Here is a 14,938-nt window from a genome sequence, read left to right on the forward strand (position 1 = left end):
GTTGTGCACCAAAAAGAGGTCCATCAGACACATGATACTCACTAGCTATGTGACCCTGGGCAAGTCCCTTAACCCTGACCTCTTCCAAAAAAGAAAAAGAGAACCCCGTGGATGAAGAATAAGACATTACTGAACAACAACAACAACCCAGTTCAAGTCATAGCTCCAGAACAGACTGAGAAGGGGCCCTGACTAACCATGGGGGTGGGGGATGAGTTAGTGGTGACCTTCAGAGTAGGGAGGCTCTGGGCTATGTATAGTCAAAGGAGGAAGTTCAGAAGCCAACAGCTGCGGCAGCAGCTTCCCGCAGCAGCGTGACTCAGACCTCAGGCTCGAAGCAGGGTTTTCACTTCCAGCGTTTAGACTGACCAGCCTGCGGCAGAATATCCAGGGCAGGAATCCCAGACCAAAAGGGAGTCTACAATCTGCCGCATGGAACCAACGGAGTTTCTCGGTCGGTGCGTAGGGTCAGTCTAGCAGCGTGGTGCTCAGAACCAAACCCAGGTCAGGAACTCGCAGAGCTCAAACCAAGTGGACAACATTCAGATTTGCCTAGGATCAGACGACTTGGGGAGCACTGAAAGCGTGCGGATCACCAGCCTATTCCTCATATCCAGAATAACACAAATACCTTAAGAAAGCAGCGACAAGACCAGCACAGGCCTTCCCTCCAGAACCGCCCCAGGGTCCAGCCCTAGTCAAGTCCAAAGTCAAGAAATAGTCTGGAAGAATGGCAAACAAATAAAGAACCCTACCAGAATCATCATCGCTAGCATGTATATCATGCTTACTATATGCCAGGAACTGTGCTAAGTGCTTTATAAATATTATTTCAATTGTTCCTCACAACAACCCTGGAAAAAGTAGGTGCTATTATTATCCCCATTTTACAGCTGAAAACAAAGGCCAAGAAAGTTTAAGTGACTTTCCCAAGGTCACACAGTCAGTAGGTGTCTGAGGCAAATTTGAACTCAGGTCTTCCTAACACAAAGCCCAATGCTCTAGCTACTGAGCCACTTGGCTGCCCTCCAAAAAGAGCTATCATGATGTCAGGGAAGCTCAAGACACAAATCCAGAAGAAGAGAATGACTCCAAAACATCTACAAGCTAAGGGCAAAGCCTTGGAGAAAAGAACAGCTTTGGGTACAAACTCAGAATGCCTGGAAGAGACACAAAAGTTAAAAAAGAGTTTTAGAGTGTTTTTATAAACAGAATGAGAATGCCTGAGGGAAAAATGGGGAGGCGGGGTATTAGAGAAAGAGGAATTAACAGCTTGGCATGAAAAGTACAAAACTTTGCTCAAATAACAAACTCCCTGAAAATGTGAATGGACCAAATAGAAGCCAATGACCCCATGAGGCAACAAGAAATATTAAAGTGAAAAGACTGGTATAATAGAAGAAAATTAAGGTATCTCATAGTAAAAATGATTTAGAGAACAGATCAAGGAGAAAAAAATGTAAGAATCATTGGACTATCTGAATTTTAAGAAATCTTTTTAAAGATTTTATTTTATTTTAAATCTTAAAAGACAACTGCCCAGATCTCTTAGACCTAAAGGGCAAATAGCAGAAATAAAAAGATGCCACTGGTCACTTCCTGAAAGAAAACTCAAATGAAAACTCCCAGCAGCAATATAGTCAAAATCAAGAGTTTCCAGATCAACTCAAAATACTGCAAGGAACCAAAAAAAAAAAGAAAGAATTCAAGAATTCAAGTACTGAGGAGTCACAGTCAGGATCACACAAGATTTAGTAGCCACCATTATAAAGAAATGGAGAGCTTGGAATATGGATATTCTTGGAATGTGATATTCTAGAAGTCAAAGGATATTGGCCAATAACTTACTCACCAAAACTCAGTGTAATACTACAGAGGAAAAAATAAATTATTTTTAATGAAATAGAGGATTTCCAAGCATTCCTAATAAAAATAACAGAGCTGCATAGAGAACTTTGAAGTTCAAACAGAGGATTTAAGAGAAATGTAAAAAGGTAAACATAACTGCACAATGATAAAGGACTAGACAAGGATAAATTACTTATTTTCAAATATGGGAATATGATACATGTGTCCCTTCTGAAACCTAACATCATCAGGAGTAACAAAGGGAGTCCAATTAGACAAGGCCTGGCAAGAATTCTGGTTTGTCTCAAGAATCTCAAGAAAAGAATGGAAAAAGAGGGCAGCTAGGTGGCACAATGGATAGAGTACTGGCCCTGGAGTCAGGAAGACCTGAGTTCAAATCCGGTCTCAGACATTTAGTAGCCTTGTGACTCTGGGCAACTCACTTAACCTCGATTGCCTCCTCCCCCCAGATAAAAAAAGAAAAGAATGGAAAGAGATGGGATGAGGAATATACTAGTCAGGGTGGGTGGAGGAGAGGGAAAGAAAGGTTAGGGAAAATTGTCTCACATAATCAGTGTACACAAATAGATATCCATACAATTGAGGAGGAGGGAGTAGAGGAGAGAGGCTAACACTTAAACAATGCTTTCATCTGAACTGGCCAAAAAAGGGAAGACTATAATATTTTAAAAAAGGGAAGAATACACACAGAGAATTGGATACAGAAATACATTTCACCCAACAGAAAAATAGGAGGGAAAGGGAAGAGGAAGGAAGGGGTAATTAGAGGGAGAGTAAGTTAAGGAAGGAATTAGTCCTAAGCAAAACAAACTCTATGTATAAAAATATTTATAACTCTTTTTGAAGCAGCAAAGAATAGGAATCTGGGGGAGGGGTGTTGCCCATAAACTGGGGAATCAATGAATAAGTTATGGCATCCAAATGTGATGGAATAATACTGTGTTGAAATCTTCTCAGTGATTTCAGAGGACTAATGATGAAACATGTTACCAAGGTTCTGACACAAAGGTAAGGGACTCAGAATGCAGAATGATACTTTTTTTTTTTTTAACACAGCCAGTATACAAAGTTATTTTGATGGACAATACATGTATGAAATGAGTTTTGTTTTGCTTATGTTCTCAATTAGCAGAAAGAATTGGGGCAGGAAGGTGAAAAGGTGGATTTTGGCTAATTAAAACAAAATTTTTTTTTTAAAGTGAAAAATTTTTAGAAAAGTCAATACTAGAACAGTTTGTGGAATAATGGGGTCAGGGGAAGGAGTCAGAGGCCACAACTTAAAAATAAAATTTTAATTAAAAAAAAATCCTCCCTAGTTCAGAATGAAACTTAGTTTAGTTAAGGGACCTTGTGCCTTTGACAAGGGTGGTTCTGGTACATGCCCCTCCAACAGGTTCTCAGACTCCTCTGTAAAAGAACATAGAAAAGAAATCAAATGGTTATTTGCATCAAATGAGAGTAACATAAAACTGTTATTTAGAGCTTCTGCTAAGTTTTAGCTACCTAGTTGGTAGCTTTAACCAGTTGTATCTCATGTGTTCAGAACTTTTTTTCTCTCCTTCAGTAAAATTAACCATTTTGCTGCCACATATTTCTAGCAGAATTATCTTTATTTCTCCCACAACACAATGCTTTACACAAAGTAGGAGTTTATGGCATGAATGATAATTTAATGAATGAATGAATTAGTGAACAAATGAAAATCATAGTTTTGTACATGCATGACCTCAGAATGCTACAAATACCACCACTACTGACTTCCTCATTCTTCCCTTTCTCCTCTCTGAAGACAGCAAGCTTTTCAAAGAATGATGAAGGAGAAGCTATGAGTTCATTTAGATTATCCAGCTGGCTGATTGATAATGGAATCAGTATTGTGGTGGGAAGAACAGGGTAATGGGGACTCATGAGCCATAGCACTAGAAAAGATGTTCCAATCCCAGCCCTAAGGAGACATAATAGTCACCCCAACTTGTCGGTCCGAGTGGTAATGGGGATAAGCACCTTAGGATATGTGTTACATACCAATTAAGCATTACGTTCACAGGATCAGAGATTTTAAACAGGAAAGAACCCTAGGAGTCAGGAAGTACAACCTCCTCAATTTACAGATGGAGAAACTGAAGCCCAGGTAAATGACATGATTTGCCCAGGGTCACAAAGAGTGTGTATGTTTGAGGAAGGGTTTAAATCCAGGTCAGAGTACAGGCTCTTTGGATATAGATGCTGACCTATGTTTTCAACACTGCCTCTCCTCCTAGCTTATTTCAAAGGGTGTTAACCAAGTTTTTTAGATGAGACTTACAATTCATTTGACTTTTAACTTTAGAGTTTGACACCACCCTTATTTGATTTATTAAAAGATTAAAATACTTTGGGTGGAGGGTAAAAGCTTTCAGATGTCAACTTTCTGATGATTCTTCTTCCCTCTCCCTCCCTCCTTCCCTGTTTTGGGAACATATGGAGAAAGGAACTCAGAGGAAAACAATTTTGTGGCAAGTGCCAAAGGCATATTTTTATTCTTGGCTATGTTATCTAATTATGTTGCAATAGCAGGAAATAAAGTTGTACAGTTAGTCAAGATAGATCTCCCCACTAGAAAAGATAGTTTGGAAGGAAGTGAATCTGAGGTCCATATAGGTAGAAATCAAGAAAACTGGAGACTGAATTTGGAATTGTGGGGATGTCCCCTAAGTTCAATCAATAATTGACCAGCATTTATTAAGTAGCTAGTATGTACCAGACACAGTATTGCCATTCCCTATTCATATATCCTCTGGCACTTCATTCCTTGCACCTCAATTTTCTCAAATATAAAATTCCTCTTAAGTTCTATGACCCTCTTCATAAAACCAACTCTTAGTTTTATTTATTAATTCAATGGGGTTTTTTATTCTCAATTTCATTAATCTCACCTTTAATTTTTAAGATGTACAGTTCAGTGTTTAATTGGGGATTTTTAATTTGTCCTTTTTCTAGTTTTTTTTTAATTGCATACCAAATTCATTAGTCTTCTCTTTCTCTATTTTATTGATGTAAGCATTTAGAGATATAAATTTTCCTCTAATCACTGCTTTTGCTGTATTCCATAGGTTTTGATATGTTGTCTCATTATTGTCATTCTCTTTAATGAAATTATTAATTGTTTCTATGATTTGTTTTTGTTTGTTTTTGGGGTTTTTTTTGCTAGGCAATGGGGTTAAGTGACTTGCCCAGGGTCACACAGCTAGTGTCAAATGTCTGAGGCTGGATTTGAACCCAGGTCCTCCTGACTCCAGGGAAAACACTCTATCCACTGCACCACCCAGCTGCCCCCTATGATTTGTTTTTTAACCCATTCATTGCTTAAGATTAGGTTGTTTAATCTCCACTTAGTTTTTAATCTGTTTCCTTGGTCCCTTATTAAATATAATTTTATTGTATTATGACCTGAAAAAAATACTTTTAATATTTCTGCTTTTAATTATAAAGTTTTTGTGTACTAATATATGGTCAGTCTTTGTAAAGGTGCCATGAACCACTGAGGAAAAAGGTGTATTCCTTTCTATTTCCATCCAATTCTCTCCATATATCTATCACATCTAGTTTTTCTAAAATTCTATTCACTTCCTTAACTTCTTTCTTATTTATTTTTTGGTTAGATTTATCCAGTTCTGAGAGGGGAAGATTTAAGTCCCTTATTATTATAGTACTACTATCTATCTCCACCTGTAATTCACTTTACTTTTCTTTTAAAAAATTTAGATGCTATAGTATTTAGTGTACATAGGTTTCATATTGATATTGCTTCATTGTCTATGGAACCTTTTATCAAAATGTAGTTACCCTATTTATCTCTTTCAATTAAGTCTATTTTAGCCATAACTTTTTCTGAGGTCATAATTGCTACCTCTGCCTTTTTTGCATCAGCTGAAGCATAATAAATTCTATTCCAACCCTCCATTTTAACTCTGTATCTCTCATTCTTAAATGTGTTTCTTGTAAGCAACATATTGTTGGATTCTGATTTTTAATCCATCCTGCAATCTATTTCTGTATTATTGTTGAGTTCATCCCATCCACATTCAAAGTTATAATTACTATTTGTGAATTTCCCTCTCTCGTTTTTGCTCACTTTTTTATTTATAAATAAAAATAGGAATTGGTTTTATGGAAAAAATAAATAATATAAATAAACAATTGGTTAATTTGATTTTTTAAAAAAGAGATAGAACCAAATACCTAGTATCAAAAATGAAAAAGGTATACATACCACTAATGAAGATAAAATTTAAGCAATTATAAGGGTTAATTTTGCCTAATTATATGCCAATAAATTTAACAATTTAAGTGAAATGGAAGAATATTTACAAAAATAAGAATTGCCTAGATTAGCAGAAGAGGAAATGGAATATCTGAATAGATCTATTTTAGAAAAAGAAATTGAACAAGCCATAAATGAGCTTCTTAAGAGAAAAGCACCAGGATCAGATGGATTTACAAGTGAATTCTATCAAACATTTAAAGATTAACTAATTCCAATATTAAATAAATTATTTGAATAATAGGTTAAAATAGGATTCTACCAAACTCCTTTTATGAAACAAATAACACTGATACCTAAACTAGGAAGAGGAAAAACAGAGAAAGGAAATTATAGACTAATTTCATTAATGAATATGAATGCAAAAATCCTAAATAAAATCCTAGCTAAAAGATTTCAACAATATGTTACAAAGATTATACATTATGATCAAGTGAGATTTATACCAGGAATGCAGGGATGGTTTAACATAAGGAAAACTATTAACATAATTAATTACATCAATAATAAAAGTTTTAAAAATATATCAACAAATGCAGAAAAAGCTTTTAATAAATTTCAACAATCATTTCTATTAAAAAAGCACTAGAAAGCATAGGAATAAATGGATTTTCCTTAAATTGATAAAAAGCATTAATTTAAAACCATCAGCAAGCATTATTTGTAATGGGGATAAACTAGAAGCCTTCTCAGTAAGATCAGGTGTGAAATGAGGATGCCCACTGTCACCAATATTATTCAATATTGTACTGAAAATCCTAACAATAGCAATAAGAGGAGTTCTATGACCCTCTGAATACAAAAGTCTTGGTTCTCAGGTTACCTACAATGCAGCATAAAATATCACCCACAACACTGCTCACTACTTAGAATACACCCATGGTCTGGTACAAGCTCAAGTGTAGGTGACTTACTTTTTTCATTTTTGTATTGGTTGATCCTTTTTGTGAGATTGCTTGACAAAGGCTGGCACACTTTCACCAGCATCTCCAGATTATTCTCACTTAAAAGTTCTTGTTTCTCCATATGTCTCAAAAGACTTAAAAAGGACTGAAACAGAATCAACATTAGTATATGGACTTACATCATGGTCTATCTTTATCTTGGCTACTTTGTTCACAAGCATGTGGGGAAAAGGTATGGGGAAGTGCCTCACAACCATGCTAAGAATTTTTAAGTCATGCTTCCCAGGCACACCACGAAGCAAACAGGAAAAGCAGAATGGGAGAGGATGGCAGAAGGTAGGCAGAAGGTTGAAGTAGTGGAGACCATAGAAAGTGTTAGCACAATCAGGGAGGCCATGTAGCTCCCCTGAGTGAATGCTGCTGTCTTTGCCACTCTGATAGCATACATAGGCAGCGGATAAAAACAAGGACAGCTAAAACCTCTGTGTTGGTTTTATTTTTTTTAGGCTGGCTTATACATTACATTGCTGTTTGCAGAGCAAGTTTTTTTTTTTGTTTGTTTTGTTTTTTTGGAAAGAGGGAAAGAGAGGAAGAAAGCAGGTAAGAAGCCTTTGCAGTGGAATCCCATGAATAGACAGCCTACACAAGTAGAAAGAGAAATGGTAAAGAGTAAGAAAAACGGTCAATTTCCCCACTCACCGTTAATGGTTTTGGTATATCCTTATGCATGAGGAATTTGATATACTCAAAATCATCTTTAGTGACTTCCTCAGATAGGTTGTAAAGCATGACTCTGTGACATGAATTCAATGCCATTAGTAATGAATACTCTACAGACATAACCGTTTTTATTGTCACTTTTCAGTCGTGTCCAACTCTTTGTGACCCTATTTTGAGTTTTCTTGGCAAAGAGACTGGAGTGTTTGCCATTCCCTTCCCCAGTCTATTTTACAGATGAGGAAACCGAAGCAAACAGGGTTAAGTGACTTGCCCCAAGGTCACACAACTAGTAAGTGTCTGAGGCCAAATTTGAACTCAGGAAGAGGTGTCTTCCTGACTCCAGGCCCGACACTCTATCCATGGCACCACCTAGCTGCACAGACGTAACAGAGAGGAACCTAATTTGTATTTCCCTCATTCCCCTGTGATGGGTTCAACAGATATAAGATTGAGAAAAAGCATAATCTAGATTAAAGAACATTCAAGTGGACCTGGACTGACTTAGCACATACAAGATGCCTGATATTCTACTCCAAAGATTCTTACCTATAATTTTCAGTACAGGAGCAGCTAGGTTGCACAGTGGATAGAAGTCAGGAGGACCTAAGTTTAAATCTGGCCTCAGACCAAACACTTGACGCTTACTAGCTGTGTGACCCTGGGACAAGTCACTTAACCCCAACTGCCTTAAAAAATATATATATATATATGTATATGTATATGTATATATATGTATATATATATATATGTAAAACTTTCAGTACAGGATCATCTTTATAAGTTAGTTCTCTATAAAGAACAAGGTACTACTACCAGAGAAACCATAAGCTCCATGAAGGCAGAGACAGAGCCTTATCAGAGTGTTGTAGCCTTCCCCTTTCCCTCACCCTGGGCCCATCCATGCCAGGCTCAGTGCTCTGTATACAAAAAATATACCCATATGACAGTGTACCCAAATGACAATAAATATTTGCTTAATTGGCTTTCAAAATTATAGTGTAGATTACTCAGGTTCTTTCAATCCAGAAAGTCGGTACATGAGCAAAGCACACAACAATGCCTGGGTTTGTGTTTAGTCTTTTGTCATCATTAAAATCTTCCAGTTTGGTGGTTCAGGCAAATATGAAGGGCTGGGAAACATCAGTTTCCCTGGCATATACATTATGGTACCATTTAAAATGGTGTTTGCTGAGAGATGTTCTAAGGCAGGCCTACCTTTCATCTTCCTCACTCTCCTTTGGATTTAGCTGTCAAAGAATGGATGAGAGCCTGTCAAAGCAGACAGGGTACATGGATGGTTCCTTTCCTCCCCTAGTAACAAGGCTTTTTTCTCCTTTTTCACTATACTTTAGGTATTTATTATTCTCCCTCCAAATTCAAAAGATATAGAAACATCAGTCAGCAGTGTAGAGAATAAATCTACTAACAGTGAAGAAAGGCTAGGGCACATGTTTAAGGATGGAAAATCCATTAAGTCAATTAATCAGTTACCTGCCACTTTATTTAAAGTGACAAGATGCTATGTGCTGATCCCTTCATTGGGTAAAAACAACCAATTATTAAGAGGTTTGACCTAGTGTGAACAAAGTCTAAATATCTTTATTCAATTAATTAGTCATAGGTTTTTACACAAACTTTTAAAATTATTATTTTGAAATTTTTTGACCTCTAATTTCAATACCCCGGGGCAAAGTCCCTATTATCTTGCCTAGTTACAGCTCTGTGAATAAGTTTCTGTGGGTACCATGGAAAGGATAAAAGCTAAAAACCCAAGATGAGTGGAAATGTAAGAAGAAATTCCCTTCAAAATAGGTCAAATCACAGAAACCTTACCTATATGAGGAAATTTTCCCTTTGGTAGAAAGTTCTTTCACTACTTTTTCCTTTGTGTACCCAATGTTTTGTAGTAAATAATGTTGCTTAATTAGGAACAGGAGCTCTGCCACTAGGAAACAATCTTCTTTATTCAACAAATCTTCATCCATGAACTTTTGAAACAGTTGGTGAGCTGACTTTATACCTTCAATGTTCTTAGGTGTGATCAAGTCACTACAGAGAAACTTAAGGGACTCTAGATCTTCAAGCTCCAGTTTTTCATCAATGGAGAGAAGCTTCTGGTGAAAATCAATATTGTTGTCGTCCTCCATATTGAGGCCAGATCTTGGCACTTAAAGGCAAAATAGTGACCTTCTGAAACAGCAAAAACAAAGAAGACTTTCTGATGTAAAACTTGTCCATCTCTTAGGAGAAAGATTAAATGCAGAGGAAGCCAGGGTCAACTGAATATTCCAGTCTCCAGAATTACCAGAATTATCAAAATTGCTTTGTGTTTTAATATATATATATAACTTATATGTATATAAACATATATATGTATGCACACACGTTTTACCTCCCTTGTCTCACCCAATAAAATGTAAGCTTCTTGTAGGCAGAAATGGATTCATCTTTGTCTGTGTATCCTCAGCACCTAGCATATAGTACATACTAAATAAATACCTGTTGTTTGATTCTAGTATGTTACTTGGTGGTTCTTTAAAAAAATCAATAAACAAAATAAAGGTTTAGTGATTTTTTTTAAGTAAATAAATTACTAGCTTCCCTTGCTCTCCATTCAGGGAACATTTCATATACCTTTCTTTCCTTGCCCACCAAAGACAGGGAGGAGACCCCATGAGATTTTCCCATGTTCACCAAAACATTAAACAAAGCTTTGTAGCCTACTATGTGGAAAAAGCACTATGCTACATGCTAAGGAAGATAATGTTGGTAAATGAGACTCATATATCACAATTCCTCTATAACTTAGTGAACAGAGAGCCTTCAAGGGTTACCAAGGCCGAAAATTTTTATAGTTGAGGAAATTGAGGTAAACAGACCCAAGTGATTTGCTCAAGGTCACACCACTTCTAAGTGTCTGATGCTATATTTGAATTCAGGTCTTCCTGACTCTAAGCTCAGTGCTCTATCCATTGCACCACCTAGCTGCATGAATGTGGTACATTGGAGAAATGCATATTTCCTCCACTGCCTCCTGTGACTGAAACAGTTCCAGTCTCTATCTATGATATAAACATGGTATTGAAACCTAAACCAAGGAAAAATAAAGCAGAGAAAGAAAACTACAGACCAATAACCCTGATGAATAATGACATAAAAATGTTAAATAAAATGTTAGCCAAGTAGGTTATGGCAACATATTAGAAAAATTATACATACTAGGTTGGGTTTATACTAGGAATGCAGTGTTGGTTCAACATAAGGAGAACAATACTTATAAAAAAGTTAATATAAAAATTTTAAAACTATGTGATTATATCAATTGATATTGAGGAGGTTTTTTGGTTTTTTGTTTTTGTTTTTTACAAAATCCAGCACCTATTTCTATAAAAACTCTACAAACCATATTAATAAATGGACCCTTCTTTAATATAGCAAATAATTACTGAAACTGAAGAGCAAGCATTATGTATAATGAAGAAAAGTTAGCCTTTCCAATAAGATTGGGGTAAAAGATACCCATTGACACCATTACTATTTAGCATAATATTAGAAATACTGTCTGTAGCCATAAGACAAAAAGAGAAATTGAAGAAATATGCATAAGCAGAGAGGAAACAATATTATCACTTTTTACAGATGAAATAATGATTTATTTAGAAAAAACCTTAAAGAGTCAGACAAAAATAAATTGAAACAAATTCGACAGTGTTTCAGGATATACAATAAATTCACATAAATCGTTAGCATTCCTATATGTTTGCAACAAAACTTAGGAGGAAGAGCTAGAAAGAGAAATTCCATTTAAAATAGCTATAATAACTATAAAATATTTGGGAATATATTTACCAAAATGCATCCAGGTACTATATGAATACAACTATAAAATTTTTTTTGGAGGGGGGCAGAAATAAAGGCACACCTAAATAATTAGAAAAATATCAATTGCTCATAAGTAGGTCAAGTTAATGTAATAAAAATAAGACTATCTACATTGATTCACATTTACAATTCTAGGCCAATCAAACTACCAAAGGAATATTTTATAGAGCTAGAAAAAAATAACAATGAACTTCATCTGGAGGAACAAAGAGTTAAGAATCTCAAGGGTAATAATGGAAAAAAAGTGGGAAGGAAGGAGGTCCATCAAAACCAGATCTCAAACCGTACTACAAAGCAGTATACTCTTTTCTCTCCTCTGATAGTGCCACCACTCATCACCTCATGCCTCAATTATTGTAATAGCCTGTTGGTGGGTCTGCCTGCTTCAAGTCTCTCCCCACTCCAATTCATTCTTTATTCAGCCACTGAAGTAATTTTTCTAAAACACAGGTCCAATCATGTCACCCACCCCCACTCAATAAACTCCAGTGGTATCCTATTGCCTCCAGGAGAAAATACAAAATGTCCTGTTAGGCATTCAAAGCTCTTCAGAACCTAGCCCTCTCCTACCTTTCTGGTCTTCTTATATCTTAATTCTCAACACATACTCTTCAATCCAGTGACACTGACTTCCTGGTTGTTCAATCAACAAGATAATCTATCTCTTGGTTCCAAACACTTTTACTGGCTGTCCTCCATACCTGGAATGCTATCCCTTTCCACTCTGACCAACTTGGCTTCTATTAAGTCCCAACTAAAATCCCACATTCTGCAGGAAACCTTCCCTTATCCCTCTTATAGTGTATTCCCTCTTCAAATTATTTCCTATTTTTCTTTTATAATATATATTCTTTTATTATTATATATTACTATTATGTGTGATAATATTATATATTATAATATATAATTCTTTTATTGTAAAATATAATTTTTATATGTATTTATTTGCATATTATATCCTCAGTAGATTATGAGCTCCTTGAGGGCAGGGACTATCTTTTGCCTCTTTTTGTATTCCTAGTGTTTTCAGCACAGTACCCAGCATGTAGTAGGTGCTTAATAAATGTTGATTGATTGATTAAAAGCATTTGGTACTAGATGAAAAAAATAGATGAATCATGGAACAGATTAGGTACAAAACATATGAAAATAGGTGAACCTACTATTCTAGCATTTGATAAACCTAAAGATTTCAGTTACTGAGGAAAGGACTCATTATTTGACAAAAACAACTGGGAAAATTGGACACCAGTCTGGCAGAAATCAGATTTAGATCAACACTTCACACCACACAACAAGATAAACTCTAAATGATGCAAAAGATTATGATATCATAAACAAATTAGAGCAGCAAAGAAGAAATTACTTTTCAGATATATAGATGGGGAAGAGTTTCTGACTAAACATGCAATAGAGAGAATTACATAAGATAAAATATGACTATAGAAAACTTTAAAGTTTTTGCGCAGGCAAATCTAATGTATTTAAATTAGAAGGGAAAGAAACAAATGGAGAAAAATCTTTGCAGCTAATTCCTTTGATAAAGATCTCATAGCTAAGAAAAATAAAGAAATTATTAAAATGTGCAAGACTAAGAATTGTTCTTATCCAAGAGGCAGTTTGGTGGTATAGTGGATAGAGTACTGGACCTGGAGTCAGGAAGACTTAATTTAAAATCTAGTTTCAGACACTTAGTAACTGAGTGACCCTGGGCAAGTCACCTTAACCTCTGCCTGTCTCAATTTCCTCATCTATAAAATAGGGATAATAATATTACCTACCTCCCAAGGTTATTGTGAGGCTCCATTGAGATATTATTTGTAAAATGCTTTGCAAAACTTAAGTGCTAGTTAATATTATTATTCCCCAACAGATAAATGATCAGAGGAATTTTGCAAAGAAAGAAATCTAAGCTATAAAAACAACTACATACAAAAAAAAAATCTCTAAATCACTATTATTGGAGACATGCAAAATAAGCAACTCTGAAGTTCTACCGAGACCAACAAAGGGAAGGGCTGTGCAAAAGCAGATATATTGGTGCACTGCTGGTGGAATTGTAAATTGATCTAGCCACTCTGGAAAGTAATTTGGAACTGCAATATGCCCCAAACTTTGCTAAACTGGTCTACTGGTCTACTAACTTTGCTACTAGGTCTACACATCATCGAGATCAAAGAAAGAGAAAACAGACCTCTGTACAAAATAGACATGTACAAAAATATTTATAGCAGCTCCTTTTGTAGTAGCCTAAAATTGGAAAGTGAAGGAGTGTCTTCCTATTGGCAAATGGCTAAATAAATTATAACATATGAATGTAACAGAATATTATTGTACCCTAAGAAATGATAAAATGACCCATTTCAGTGGAGATTTGAAAGACTTCTATGAATTCTTGCAGAGTGAAATGAGCAGAATTATGATAACAATCTATACAAGAACATTATAGGAAAAAAAACAACTTTGAGAGACTTTTTATAACTCTGATCAGTATAAGAAAGAACCAGGATTCCAGAAGACTAAAAATGAAACACACCACTCATATCCTTACAGAGAGGTAACAAATTTAAAATTCAAAGAGATATACATTATTAGGCACGGGAGAATTGGGAAAAGAAGAAAATTAATATGATGCAAAAAAAAAGGGCTGGGGAAGAAAAAGTAAACACTCTTTAGATGAGATGAAAAATACCATGGTTATCAAATTAACAGGACTTGATAGCTGAATGAATGAAAAAAAAATGAAAAAGTACTTATTAAGCACTTACTATGAGCCAAGCATTAGCCTCAGCTATAGGTATATAAATAGAAAAGTAAGACAATCTCTGCTCTCCAGGAATTCACATTCTAATCAGGGAAAACAACACTATTATCAAAGGGTTCAGCCATAGGGAAGATGGAAAGATTTGGTGGCCCTTAAGGTGCAGCATCAGGATAAATGACAATGGCTATGGATCTGGAGGGCCCAGGGGAAGGTCCAGAGTCCTTGTTTCTTACTGTAAGGATTGAAGTTGGCTATTTTCTGCTTGTCAAAACTGATGATTACAAGAGATTACAAACATGGGACACTGGGTAAGAGGTCCAGAAGGCTCAAGCATCAGTCTTTCAAGAAGTTACCCCAATAGAAACTTCTTTTCCCAGTGCAAAAGAATTACTATCACAATAATTGAGGTCAATCTTAGCAAACAGCTTCCAAGCTTTGTGAAACAGGAGCGTACATGGGAAATACAGGAAATCACCCCACCCAGAGAGTGAGTCT

At 35.8% G+C, this 14,938-nt stretch overlaps 1 protein-coding gene across 7 annotated transcripts in view; it reads right to left on the minus strand.

Moving 5' to 3' along the window:
* The window catches only part of CASP10 (caspase 10), a 37,393-nt gene that overhangs the window by 14,047 nt on the left and 8,408 nt on the right, over positions 1-14,938 (minus strand). For 6 of the 7 annotated variants that reach the window (XM_027873683.1, XM_027873680.1, XM_027873684.1 and 3 more), the window contains 4 exons: positions 9,631-9,987; positions 7,777-7,870; positions 7,087-7,222; positions 3,217-3,276 (listed from right to left, as the gene is read on the minus strand). In XM_027873683.1, the coding sequence (XP_027729484.1) occupies positions 3,217-3,276; positions 7,087-7,222; positions 7,777-7,870; positions 9,631-9,944 (604 nt within the window). In that variant the 5' untranslated portion in view covers positions 9,945-9,987. The remainder of the gene's footprint in view (positions 1-3,216; positions 3,277-7,086; positions 7,223-7,776; positions 7,871-9,630; positions 9,988-14,938) is intronic. The other variant, XM_027873686.1, reaches the window with a different exon arrangement.

Source organism: Vombatus ursinus, unplaced genomic scaffold, assembly GCF_900497805.2.
Source record: "Vombatus ursinus unplaced genomic scaffold, bare-nosed wombat genome assembly UNPS02014802.1, whole genome shotgun sequence".
NCBI lineage: Eukaryota > Metazoa > Chordata > Mammalia > Diprotodontia > Vombatidae > Vombatus > Vombatus ursinus.